Here is a 14,123-nt window from a genome sequence, read left to right as displayed (position 1 = left end):
TCAACATAGCATATTTACATTCAGGCTTTCTGCAATGGCTTTCCTCAAGAGCTCCTCTTCTTCCTCCTCCTGGCTGTTCATCTCCCTAGCTTCCTGCTCACTCATTTTGAGAGCCAGAGCAAACTGTTCCTCTTCTGTCATTTCTGTAAGAGGATAAGAAAAAGAGAGGAGAGGAACACTGCAAATATTACTGAATAAGCACAGAAGCAAGAAACAGAAATTATTAAACTTTTCAAATGAAAACACTACAGACCATTTAGTACAATTTTATAAATGAGGAAAGACCCAAAAGGTAAGGTGTTGGCCAAGATAAGTAACAGTTGTTTCAATAAGTATCTTGGGTTAACTAGACTGTAAACTCTCATAAAGGCAGAGTTTTTGCCAATTTTGGTCACTGTTTTATCTCCTATGTATAAAAGAATGTCTGGCACCTGATATTCAATAAATACTTGATAAATGAATAGAGGAATTGGCTCCCAATCCAGGGCTTTTTGCTACATATCACATTGCCTTGTGCTCAATACTTAACCAGAAGAATTTTACGCTTCAGAATCCTCTTATTTACCCAGCAGAAAAGAACATCCCCAATGACCAGAATGTGATTTCCAAACACTATTTCCATTAAAGACAACTGGGGTACCTTGGAGAAAGGTACCAGGGCATACAAAGGTTTAGTGGCAATTCCAGGTCTGGAGCATGAAATACAGAAGATGAGCTAGAATATCTGCTGTGAATGAATTATCTATCAGACACTACTAGGGTTACATCAAAAGAACTTAGTAACCAATTTTAAAGGGTTCTCACTGGCCAAAACTTGAACTGGAATATCAACAAGAATAATCACTGCAATGAATTAAGACATCAAATTTATGTTTACATTTATGAGTTTTACGGACACTTTAAAAAAAAAAAAAAAACCTGGGGGGCCTGAGTGGCTCAGTGGGTTAAGCCTCTGCCTTCGGCTCAGGTCATGATTTCAGAGTCCTGGGATCGAGCCCTGCATCAGGCTCTCTGCTCAGCAGGGAGCCTGCTTCCCCCTCTCTCTCTGCCTGCCTCTCTGCCTACTTGTGATCTCTCTGTCAAATAAATAAATAAAATCTTTGAAAAAAAAAAACAACACACACACACAACTGGGGCGCCTGGCTGGCTCAGTCGGTGGAGCATGCAATTCTTGTCTTACATCATTGGGCTTGAGTTCAAACCCCAAACTTCATGTAGAGATTACTTAAAAATAAAATCTTAAAAAAAAAAACAAAAACCACACAACTAAGTAGTCACCACTGAAGAATGTTAGTGGATCAACTATTTTGTTTTTTCAAATGTTTTTCTTAAATTTAAATTTTAAGTATTTAACATACAGTACATATTGGTTTCTGGAGTAGAAGTCAGCAATTTATCACTTACATACAACATTCAGTGCTCATCATAACAAGTGCCCTGCTCAATAACCACCACCCATCCAGCCCATCCCCTACTCACTTCCCTCCATCAACCCTCAGTTTGTTCTCTATCATTAAGAGCCTCTTATGGCTTGTTTCCCTCTCTCCTTTTTTTCTCTTCCCCCTTTCCATATGTTCATCTGTTTTCTTTCTTAAATTCCACATATGAGTGAGATCATATGGTATATGGTGGATCAACTGATAAGTAAAAAAGAATCAAGCTTGTGTCCTACTCTTTCAGTACAAGCAACATTACAGGATAACCAAATAGATGAAGAGAAGTTTCTCTTTAAAGAATTATTCCGGGGTGCCTGGGTAGCTCAGTTGGTTAAGCGTCCTGCCTTCAGCTCAGGTCATGATCCCAGGGTCCTGGGATCAAGCGCTATTTCAGGCTCTTGGCTCAGTGAGCCTGCTTCTCCCTCTCCTCTGCCTAATGCTCCCCCTGCTGTTCTCTCTGTTCTTTCTCTAGTTCTGTCAAATGAATAAATAAAATTTTAAAAAAAGAATGAGGGATCCTTAAAACTGAATCCAAAAATAAATGCACCCTACCGAATATGAAATGACCTTAATAAGAATGAAAACATATCAAGATTTGTGGGATGCACCTAACACGATATTTATAGAAACATGTATTGGTGTTTATGATTTTTTTAAGACTTTATTTATTTGACAGAGTGAGAACACAAGCAAGGGGAGAGGGAGAAGCCAGCTCTTCACTAAGAGCCCATCACAGGGCTCAATCCCAGGACCCTGGGACCATGACCCGAACCAACGGCAGATGCTTAATGACTGAGCCACCCAGGAACCCCTCATGATCATATCACAAAAGAAAAAAGTTTAGGGGCACCTCGGTGGCTCAGTCAGTTGAGCAGCTGACTCTTGATTTCAGCTCAGGTCATGATCCTGGGGCCTCGGATCGAGCCCCACATAGGGCCTGCGCTCAGCATGCAGTCTACTTGAAATTCTCTCCCTCTTCCTCTGCCCCTCCCCCTGCTCTCTCTCTCTAAAATAAATAAACCTAAAAAGAAAAAAGTTTAAAATCAATTATGTAAGCTTCAGACTTTAAGAAACTAGAAAATGAAGAGTGAAATTAACCCAAAATAAAGAGAAATATAAAGAATAGATATAAACAAAATAGAGGGTGCCATACAAAAGGGAAAAAATTAAAGCAGCAAAAAACTGGTTCTATGAAAAAATCAAAATTTATAAAAATGTAACTAGATCAAGGAAAAAAAGAAGAGAAAACACAAATTAATAATATCATGAATAACACAAGGGATAGATACTACAGATTCTATAGTCATGAAAATAATAATAAAGGAATACTGTGGGTAATTTTTTTTTTGAAGATTTTATTTATTTATTTGACAGAGAGAGACACAGTGAGAAAGGGAACACAACCAGGGGAGTGGGAGAGAGAGCAGACTTCCTGCAGAGGAGGGATCCAGATGTGGGGCTTGATCCTATAACCCTGGGATCATGACCTGAGCCGAAGGCAGACACTTATCAACTGAGCCACCCACCTGTACTGTGGACAGTTATAAATCAACAAATCTGACAACTAGGATCATGCATTCTTAAAAGGGATGACATTATCTCTAAATGGATAAAAATTGGTTCTAGGAGATCAAAAAATCTTACTCTCTTATTTATAAAACACAGATATACAGGGGCACCTGGGTGGCTTAGTTGGTTAAGTGTCTGATTCTTGATTTTAGCTCAGGTCTCAATCTCAGGGTCTTGAGTCCAAGCCCTACACTGGGCTCCACACTAGGCAGGGAGCCTACTTTAAAACAAAATGGAACAAAACAAAACACACAGAGATATACAAATCAATATATAAATGGGATCTATAGCATTATCTGTGGTATTAAAACTTCATGGGGACAGGTGGTTAGGGAAAAATATCTAAAAAGGATCCTTTGGGGAACAAGGAAAAGAGGATTGAAACACTGATTATGTTGAAATAAAACAAAATTATTGAAAACACAAATTATGAAAAATGACACAAGAAACAGAAAAACTGAAATAGTTTTATATCTAATAAGAAATTAAATTTATGATTAAAAAAACTTTTTGTTGGGGCACCTGGGTGGCTCAGTTGGTTAAGTGTCTGCCTTCGGCTCAGGTCATGATTCCAGGGTCCTGGGAACGAGCCCGCATTGGGCTCCCTGCTCAGCAGAGACAGCCTGCTTCTCTCTCTCCCTCTGCCTGCCACTCTGCTTACTTGTGCTATCTCTCTGTCAAATAAATAAAATCTTTAAAAAACAAAAAAACAAAAAAACTCTTCCTTAAAGAAAATCCCGAAACTATGTGACATTCATCACTGGTGAATTCTATCAAAGAATGAAGAAAAAATTAATGTCAAACTAATTCAGAAAATAAGGCAACAATCTATCCAAACTGATTTATAGAATCTACACAATCCCAATCAAAATCCCAACAAGCTTGTTTAATGGAACAGAAAAGAAAATTCAGGAATAGACCCACACATTGATTTTCAACAACAAGGACAGGCTTTTCAACACACACTGCTACAACAACTGGATATCCATGAGAAAAATTATCCTCAACCCTTATCTCACACTATATATAAAAATTAACTCAAAATGGATCACACATCTAAATACAAAAGCTAAACTATAAAAATTCTAGAAGAAAACATAAGTGAAAGTCCTTGTAATCTTGGGGTACTCAAAGATTGCTTAGACAAGACTCAGAAAAAAGCATAAAAGAAAAAAGTGGACTTCATCAAAATTTAAATCTTAAGAAAATAAAAAGGTAAGACACAAAATGGGAGCAACATTTGCAACATATATTCATACATTAGATATGTAATCTGACAAAGGACTTATATCCAAAATAAAGAATTCCTTTAATTTAATAAGAAAACAAGTAATCTAAATTTTAAAATAATGAGAAAGGGATCTAAACAGATACTTCACAAAGGAAAATACCGGAATGATTAATAAGCACATGAAAAGATCATTAGTCATCAGGAAAATGCAAATTAAAATGAGATAGTAGGGGTGCCTGGGTCGCATCTGACATCAGCTCAGACCATGATCTCAAGGGTCCTGGGATTGAGTCCCAGAATGGACTCTGCATTCAGTGGGGAGTCTGCTTCTACCTCTCTCTCTGCCCCTCCCCCTGCTCATGTTCTCTCACCCTCTCTCTCAAATAAATACTTTTTTAAAAAATTTGAGATGGTACTAATGCCACTAAAATAGCTGAAGTGAGAAACACTGACATTCCTATCAAGTCACTAAATCATAAAAAAAAAAAGTTGATTACATCTTTAAGTTCAATTTAAGAGAACCAAGAACCATATAATGCAAAAGATAATTTTGAGTTCTTTGTAATACTCTCCTTTTCAAAACACCTTATTTCCCTAAAAGTTCTGGAGAGATGACACTTTGCTACATTAACTGATGTATTCTCCAGATTCTTCCCTCTTGCTCCATCATTAGAACAAAAACTTTAATTTAGTAACACAGTGTGCTTCTGTTTTCTAGTACACAGGGAGGAAGCTCCAGAAGCAGTCTTCTTGGGTTTAAATCTTGATTTTTGCTTCTTTAGTTGTCTAGTCTTCAGCAGGTTACTTATCCTATATACCTGGGTACTGGTGCTGGTCTTTAATAATCTCCCTCTCCCTTTTTACTTTGTTTCATTTAATCTATTGTGGACATGCATGTAGAGTAATTATACTCTTGACTTTAGGGATTCTCATGTAAATGCCATGATTCTGTAATACTTATTTTAGGTCAAACATATATAAACTTGAGGTAATAATATTTAAGGCTGTTATGAGGACTAATTTAATACATGTAAAATGCCTAGATAGTGATTGGCACATAACAAGGATCCAATAATTGTTCATTACTATTAATAATTAAATTATATATTGTCATTATGTATTAATTAAAGAAATCCAAAACCTCAATTCAGATTATCTTTCTAACAGTCATTTTATATATATTTTATTAACAGCTTATAACCACATAACTTGACAAAGCTACCGTTACGTATTTAATTTAACCACAATCAGAATTAGTTACTGTCACTCACTATAACCGTCCCTTATTTTCACATATCAACCATGAACTGAGACTAAAGTCCAATAAAAATCACTGTTGTCTAGGATTCATTTTACTTAACTTCTCTACTATATAAGTACCTAATCATTAGTAGAAAAGGAAAAACAGTTTTTCCCCAGATCATGCACCTATAAGGAAAATATGAGCAAGTGCCAACCTTAGCATCTCTAAATAAACTGACTCACTCAGCTTATCAAATGATTCTGCTGAGTTAAACACACAGTAGTACACAATTTGCGTGAGGCTGATTATGCTGATCATAATTTATGATGATTAACATCTCCCAACATCCAGGTTAGCCTCCCACTGAGATGTGCAAACAGGCTGTTAACAAACCAAATCACAAAATTAGACAGTACCTATCAAGAGAACCTGTATAATCTGGGGGTATTTGAAATGACTGAAAGGGAACATTTCATATAACAAAAAAATGACCAAGATAAATTATTTTCCTGCTGAAATCTTTTCCTAAAAACTTTCTTTTCCAAAACAACTGTGGTAAAGCTGATATACCTATATACAGGCAGTTACAATGTAAATTTGTAAAACACATTTGAAAGGCACCATGTCATAACCTTTATAGATGTGCATTCTCAAATGAATTGATACCATTTTTGAGAACTGACCCTAGGCAGTCAGTGAAAAGAAGTGCTATACACAAAAAGATGTTCACTATACTATCATCTCTAAGAGCACGGACTTAAATGCCTTAAAAAAAGGCAATGGTTAAGTAAATTACAGCATGTTAACTCAAGAGACTGAGATGTTATTATCAAAATGCTAATCACAAAAACATATAAAAATGATAAACTGTATGAAGGCCAGAAGAAAATATAATGGGGATGACACAACCAATTTCTGGTTCCACATGTAAGAACTTAAAAGTCGGCCATTCTGTCCTAACAAGAAGTAAAAAGCTGAAAGACTAAAAAGTCAACAACTCTTCTTGAATCCATGAAAGGGGAGGACACAGGGCAAACTACTGCCCCCAAACAAAGACATCAACAGGGAAACACAGGGAGTCAGGGTTTATCAGAGCAGAGATTCAATAGTGGAAAGCTCTACAGAAACCACTGCCAGGGTAGAAAAACATAAACTATAATTGACATATTACTGGAGGCTTAGTGCATTACAAGTCTGAGCATTAAAAACTCCACAGGAACTCAGTCATAGCAAACCCCCACACTTTTGTTGGGTATTACCTCCAAGAGTGCAACTAGTGTTCTCACAATAAATATAGCAAAAATTTTCTCTTGAGCATCCCACAGAGGGAGAGGAAAAGGAACTATTTTGAAGTATGTCAGAGTACTCTGTTCTTTTTAAGAGGGTGTGTCCTAGGTCAAACTAGTTAATCAGAGCCTACACTTACGGGGTATGATCAGTATCAAACTGACGCAAAAAAAAAAGGAAATAGCAAATTCTAAACTTCTCTAGACATCCTGTTCCACATAAAGGAAGAGGGGGTGAAAAAACTCAGAAACACATGTGAGGTTCACAGTCCAGAGGCACAGACACTGAAAGACTGACACCTAACCACAGACGTGCAGGATACTTTCCCTACCCTCATACCTTACCAGCATATCACCGAAGACTCATTTATAATCGTTTCTTTCTACCTGGTACATCATGTCCAGCTATCAAGAAAAAATTACAAGGCATACAAAAAAGCAAAAACACAAACTGAAGACAGAGTAAGCATCAGAACCAGACATGGCAGAGATATGGGAATTATCAGACTAGAGATTTAAAATACTATGATTAGGGGCACCTGGATGGCTCAGATGGTTAAGCATCCAACTCCTGATTTTGCCTAGGGTCGTGGTCTCAGGATTGTGAGACCAAGCCCTGCATCAAGGTTCTGCACTGGGCATGGTCTACTTGGGATTCTCTCTCTCCCTTTCCCTCTGCCCTCCAAGAAAAATGTTTCTAAATAAATAAATAAATAAATAAAACAACTATGATTAATATGCTAAGGGCGCTCATGGATAAAGTAGAGAACATGCAAGGACAGATGGACAATATAAATAAGGAGGTGAGAATCCTAAGAAAGAACCCTAAAAGAAATGCTAGAGATCGAAAACACTACAACAGAAATGAAGAATGCCTTTGATGAGCTTATTAGATTAGACACAACTGAGTATATATCAAAGAAACCTCCAAAACTAAAAAGTAAAGAGAACAAAGACTGAAAAGGAATAAAACAGAATATCCAAGGACTATACGACAATTACAAAAGGAGTGACACACACATAATGGAATTACCATAAGGAAAAGAGAGAAAGAAAGGAGCAAAAAAAAAAAACATGTGAAACAGTAATGATTCAGAATTTCCCCCAAATTAATGTCAGATACCAAAACATAGATCCAGGAAGCTAAAAAACAAAACACAACACACCCAAAATCCACACTACACTTAGACATAATATTTTCAAACTACAAAATAATCTAAGATAAAGAAAAAATCCTAAAAGAAGCCATAGGAAAAAAACACCTTACCTATACAGAAATAATGATAAGAATTAGGGGAATAAGGTGAGGGGGATGGTGTAACTGGGTGCTTGAAATTAAGGAAGGGACGTGATGTAATGAGCACTAGGTGTTCTCTAAGACTGATGAATCACTGACCTCTACCTCTGAAACCAGTAATACCTTATATGTTAATTATTGAATTTAAATTTTTAAAAATTAAATTTAATTTAAAAAATGAAATTTTTAAAAAAGATAAGAATTACATCTGACTTCTCAGAAACCACACAAGCAAAAAGAGAGTGGAGTGAAATGTTTAGTGTTGGAAGAAAAAAACCCACCAACGCAGAATTCCAATACCCTGCAAATTATTCTTCAAAAGTGAAGAAGAAATAAAGACTTCCTCAGACAAAAATGGAGCGAATCTGTTGCCAGGAGACCTGCCTTGCAAGATGTGTTGAAAGAAGTTCCTTAGTCACAGGTCAAAAACTCAGATATAAGGGCTCCTGAGTGCCTCAGTCGTTAAGCATCTGCATTCAGCTCAGGTCATGATCCCAGAGTCCTGGGATAGAGCTCTGCATCTGGCTGCCTGCTCAGCAGGAAGCCTGCTTCTCCCTCCCCCACTCCCTCTGCTTATAGTCCCTCTCTCGCTGTCTCTCTTTCCGGCAAATAAATAATATCTTAAAAAAAAAAAAACAACTCAGATATACATAAAGGAAGAGTATCAAAGAAAAAATAAATGAAGGTAAAATAAAAACTTATTTTTCTTATTCTTAATCTAATAGAAAACAGTTTGCTCAAAAAGCTAATACTATTAAAGTAATTGATTGTGTATGTTTATATATCCTATGTTTATATATGTGTCTCCATTTGTGAAATAAATAACAACGATACAAGGAATGAGAGGAATTAATATAATTTTGTTATTATAAAGTACACATAATATTATAAAGTACATTATAACACTATATATATTTATATATTATATATTATTTATATATAACATTATATATAACATAACATTATAAAGTACACATTGCAGTGTTATTTGAAAATGGACTTGGATTAGTTGTAAAGGTATACTGCAAACTCTAGGGCAACCACTAAAAATTGTAAAGAAAGAATTCCAACTGAAATATTTAAAAAAGAAAGAAAATGGAATCATGTAAGATGCTCAATTAAAACCACAAAATGCAGAAAAAGAGTAGAAGACAAAAATGGGAATGAAAAAGAGGGGCAAAAACAGATAACAGTAACAAATAAGGTAGATATTAATCCAACTATATTAATAATCACCTTTAATGCCGCCACAGACTAAATGCACAAATTATAAGGCAGAGATTTTCAGAGTGGATCAAAATACAACACCAAACTCTGCAAGAAACCCACTATACTTTTTTTTTAAAAGATTTTTTTTTAGTAATCTCCATACCCAATGTGGGGCTCAAACTCACAACCCTGAGTTCAAGAGTCACAAGTTCCACTGACTGGGCCAGCCAGGCACCCCAGAAACCCACTTTAAATATAAAGACAACTACAGGTGTGCCTTGGTGGCCCAGTCGGTTAAGTGCCTGCCTTCAGCTCAGGTCATGATCTCCTGGTCCTGGGATCAAGCCGATATTGAGCTCCCTGCTCAGTGGGGAGAGTCGGCTTCTTCTTTTCCCTCTGACCCCTACCCTGCTCATGCTCACTCACTCACTCTCAAATAAATAAATAAATAAATAAAAAGACAACTACAGATTTAAAGTAAATAGGTGGTATAGCATAGGGAATATAGTCAATAATATTGTAATAATGTTGTATAGTAACAGATGGTGACCACACTTACTGTGCTATAAGAACTTAGTAATGTAAAAAACTGTTGAACCAAAAAAATTATTGAATCAGTATGTTGCACACCTAAAATGAACACTGTATGTTAATTATATGTCAATAAACAAAACAAATAACAAAACGAAGGATAAAAATCATATGACCATCTCAAAAGATGCAGAAGAAGCACTTGACAAAATTCAACATCCATTCATGATAAAAACTCACAACAAAGTGGGTTTAAAGGGAAAATACCTCAACTTAAGGGCACCTGGGTGATTCAGTCAGTTAGGCATCCAACTCTTGATTTCAGCTCAGGTCATGATCTGGGACTGAGCCCTGTATCAGGCTCCCGGCTCAGAGGGGTGTCTGCTTTTCCCTCTTCCCTGGCACCCCCTCCCCCAGCTCATTCTCACTCTCTCTCACACTTTATTTTAAAAAAAAAAAGAAAGAAATCAACAGACAAGGTGAGACAAACCAAAAGCTGGTTCTTTAAGAAGATCAATAAAACTGATAAGATTCTAGTCAGGCAAAGAGAGAGGACATAAATTACTACTATCAGCAATCAAAGGGGACAGTACTACACATCTTGTGGACATTTAAAGAACAGGTAAGGAATACTACGAACAACTCCATACTTACAAATCTGATAACCTAGATGAAACAGACCAATTCCTTGAAAGACAAAATATGCCCAAATTGACATAAGAAATAGACAATCTGAATAGGTTTATATCTACTTAAAAACAGAACCCATAATTAATAACCTTCCAAAAACAAAAAGCATCAGGCCCAGATGGGTTCACTGGTGAATTCTACTAAACATTTAAGTAAGAAGTAATACAAATTCTCTATAATCTGTTTCAGAGGATAGAAAAAGAGGCCACACTTTCTAATTCAATCTATAAGACCATCATTAACCCTAATACTAAAATATTACAAGAAAAGTACAGACAAATATCTCTCATGAACACAGATGTAAAAATTCTTTTATTTCATTTTATTTATTTGACACAGAGACAGAGAGTACAAGCAGGGGAAGTGGCAGGCAGAGGGAGAAGCAGACTCCCTGCCGAGCAAGGAGCCTGATGTGGGACTCGATCCCAGGACCCCAGGATCATCACCTGAGCTGAAGGCAGACACTTAAGCGACTGAGCCACCCAGGCATGCCAGACGCAAAAATTCTTCACAAAACATTGGCAAATCAAATCCAACAACGCCTAAGAAGAATTATACACCACGACCAAGTCAGATTTATCCCAGATATGCACTGCTTGTGTGACACTTAAAAGTGAATGTTACCAACACATCAACAGGATAAAAAAGGAAAATCACATGATCATAGCAATAGGTGCAGAAAAAGCACTGGGCAAAATCAAACACCTTTCATGATAAAAACTCTCAACAAATTAGGAATAGAGGGGAACTTCCTCAACCTGATTAAAAAAAAAAAGTCTACAAAAAACACAGCTAAAATCAGGCTTAATGGAAGAACTTAAAGCTTTTCCACTAAGGACAAGAAAAAGGCAAGGATGTCAAACTCTCACCATTCCCTTTCTACATCACAGTGGACATACTAACCAATGCAATAACAAGAAAAGGAAATACATACAGATGGGAAGAAAGAAAACTGTCTTTGTACACAGATAACATGATCATCTATGTAGAGTATCAAAAGGAACTGACAAAAAAACTCCTGGAACTAGTAAGCAATTACAGAAAGGTTACAGGATATAAGGTTAATATACAAAAGTTAACCCCATTCCCATATACTGACAATGAACAAGTGTAATTTAAAATTTACAACAAAATACAAATTATTAACCACATTCCCATATACCGACAATGAACAGTGTAATTTAAAATTTACAACAAAATACAATTTATTAGCATCCCCCAAATGAAATACTTATAATTTAGGGATACATCTAACAAAATAATGTATAAAATCTACATGAGGAAAACAAGTCTCTGATGAATAAAATCAAAGAAGAAATAAATGAAGAGATGGTCCATGTTCACAGACAGAAAAACTCAACACTGTCAGGATGTCAGTTCTTCCCAACTTGCTCTGCAGATTCAATGTAATCCCAATCAAAATCCCAGCAAGTCATATTACAGATATCAAAAAACTCATTCTAAAGTTTATATGAAGAAGGTGAAAGATGCAGAAGAGCCACCATAACATTTAAGGAGAACAAAGTTGGAGGACTGATGACACCCAACTTCAAAACTTACTATATAAAGCTATAGTAATCAAAAACAATGTGGTAACCCAAATAGTTCAACGAAACAGAATAGAGACTGCAGAAATAAACCCATATAGTCACCTGATCTGTGACAAAAGAACAAAGGCAATACAATGAAGCAAATAAGAGTATTTTCAGCAAATGTTGCTGGAAAAACTGAATATCCATAAAATGAATCTAGACAATGACCTAACACCTTACCCAAATAAACTCAAAATAGAGCATAGACCAAAATATTAAACACAAATCTCTAAAACTCCTAGAAGATAACGTAAGAGAAAATCTAGATGAACTTCAGTATGGCAACGCCTTTTCAGACACATCAAAGGCATGAAAGTAGTAATTGATAAACTAGACTTCATTAAAAATAAAAATTCCGGCTCTGCAAAGGATAATATCAAGAGAATGAGAAGACAAGACACACACTGGGGGAAAGTATTTACAAAAGACACATCTGATAAAGAATGTTACAAAAAACTTTTAAAACTCAACAACAAGAAAACAAACCAAACAAAAACTGAGCCAAAGACCGTACCAGATACTTCACTAAGATATAGATAGCAAATAAGCATATGAAAAGATATTCCATATATGTCATCAGGGAAATGCAACTTAAAACAATAATGAGATAATTAACTATATACCTATTAGAATGACCAAATACTGGAACACTGAAAATATCAAAAGCTGGTGAGGATGTGGAGCAACAGGAACTCTCATTCATTTCTGCTGGGAATGCAAAATGACAGACACTTTGGAAAGCAGTTTGGTGATTTACAAAACCAAACATACTCTAACCATACAATCCAGTAATCATGCTCTTTGGTTAGTTATCCAAAAGAGATGCACACAAATGCACACAGATGTTCATAGAAGCTTTAGTCTTAATTGCTAAAACTCAGAAGCAATCAAAATGACCTTCAGTAGGTGAGTGAATAAACAATGTTATTCAGAAAATGAAATTATTCACCTATAAAAAGAAATGATCTACCAAAACATAAAAAGACCCAGAAGAACCTTATTATTTTTTTTAAGATTTTATTTACTTATTTGACAGACAGAGATCACAAGCAGGCAGAGAGGCAGGCAGAGAGAGAGAGGGAAGCAGGCTCCCTGCTGAACAGAGAGCCTGATGCGGGGCTTGATCCCAGGACCCTGAGATCATGACCTGAGCCAAAGGCAGAGGCTTTAACCCACTAAGCCACCCAGGCACTCCTTATATGCATATTATTAAGTGAAAGAATCCAACTAGAAAAGGCTTCATACTGCAGGATTCCAACTTATATGACATTCTGGAAAAGGCGCCACTATGGAGATAGTAAAAAGAGCAGTGGTTATAAGAGATTAGTGGGGGGCAGGATAAATAGGGAGGGCACAAGGGATTTTTTAGGACAGTGAAAATGTATGATACCATAATGATGGATACACATCATTATATATTTGTCAAAACCCAGAGAATGGATAACACCAAAAGTGAGTGCCAATGTAAACTATGGACTATTGACATATAATATGTCAATCCATGTTCATCAATTGTAACAAGTGTTCCACTCTGATGAACGCAGCTATACATGTATGAAGTAAGGGGTAAATGGAAAATCACAGTACCTTCCCCTCAATTTTGCTGCAAACATATATACATATTTCCCCCCACCCCAGGACGGGTTATTAGCAAGATGGCAGAGGAGTAGGAGACCTACTAAATTTCATCCAGTCCTAGGAATTCATCTAGATAGTTATCAAACCACCTACAGACTCAATAGGAGATCAAAGAAAGAATAGCAGCAACCCTACGAACAGAAAAGTGACCACCTTCTGGAAGGTAGGATGTGCAAAGAAGTGAATCTGAGGTGATATATGGGAAGACAGACTGCAGGGGGTGGGGAGAAAAAGCCTCTGTCAGCAGTGATAGAGCAGCAGAGTATAAAATCGGAACTTTTAGAAGTCTGCTCCAGTGAGGGGCATTGCTTTGTGGCTTTATGGGGAGTGGAACCCTTGCTGGGACAGTGTGGTCTCAGGACCCTTGGGGTCACAAAAAGACTAAGGGTGCCTGAGTGCAG

General features: G+C 36.5%; 1 protein-coding gene across 1 annotated transcript in view; it reads right to left on the bottom strand.

Annotated features, from left to right (window-relative positions):
• The window catches only part of UIMC1 (ubiquitin interaction motif containing 1), a 130,191-nt gene that overhangs the window by 60,196 nt on the left and 55,872 nt on the right, over nucleotides 1–14,123 (bottom strand). The window contains exon 4 of the mRNA XM_080803896.1: nucleotides 19–143. Within this exon, the coding sequence (XP_080660022.1) occupies nucleotides 19–143 (125 nt within the window). The remainder of the gene's footprint in view (nucleotides 1–18; nucleotides 144–14,123) is intronic.

Source organism: Martes martes (assembly GCF_963455335.1).
Source record: "Martes martes genome assembly, chromosome: 5".
Classification (NCBI taxonomy): domain Eukaryota; kingdom Metazoa; phylum Chordata; class Mammalia; order Carnivora; family Mustelidae; genus Martes; species Martes martes.
This window is presented reverse-complemented; position numbering and strand designations above follow the sequence as displayed.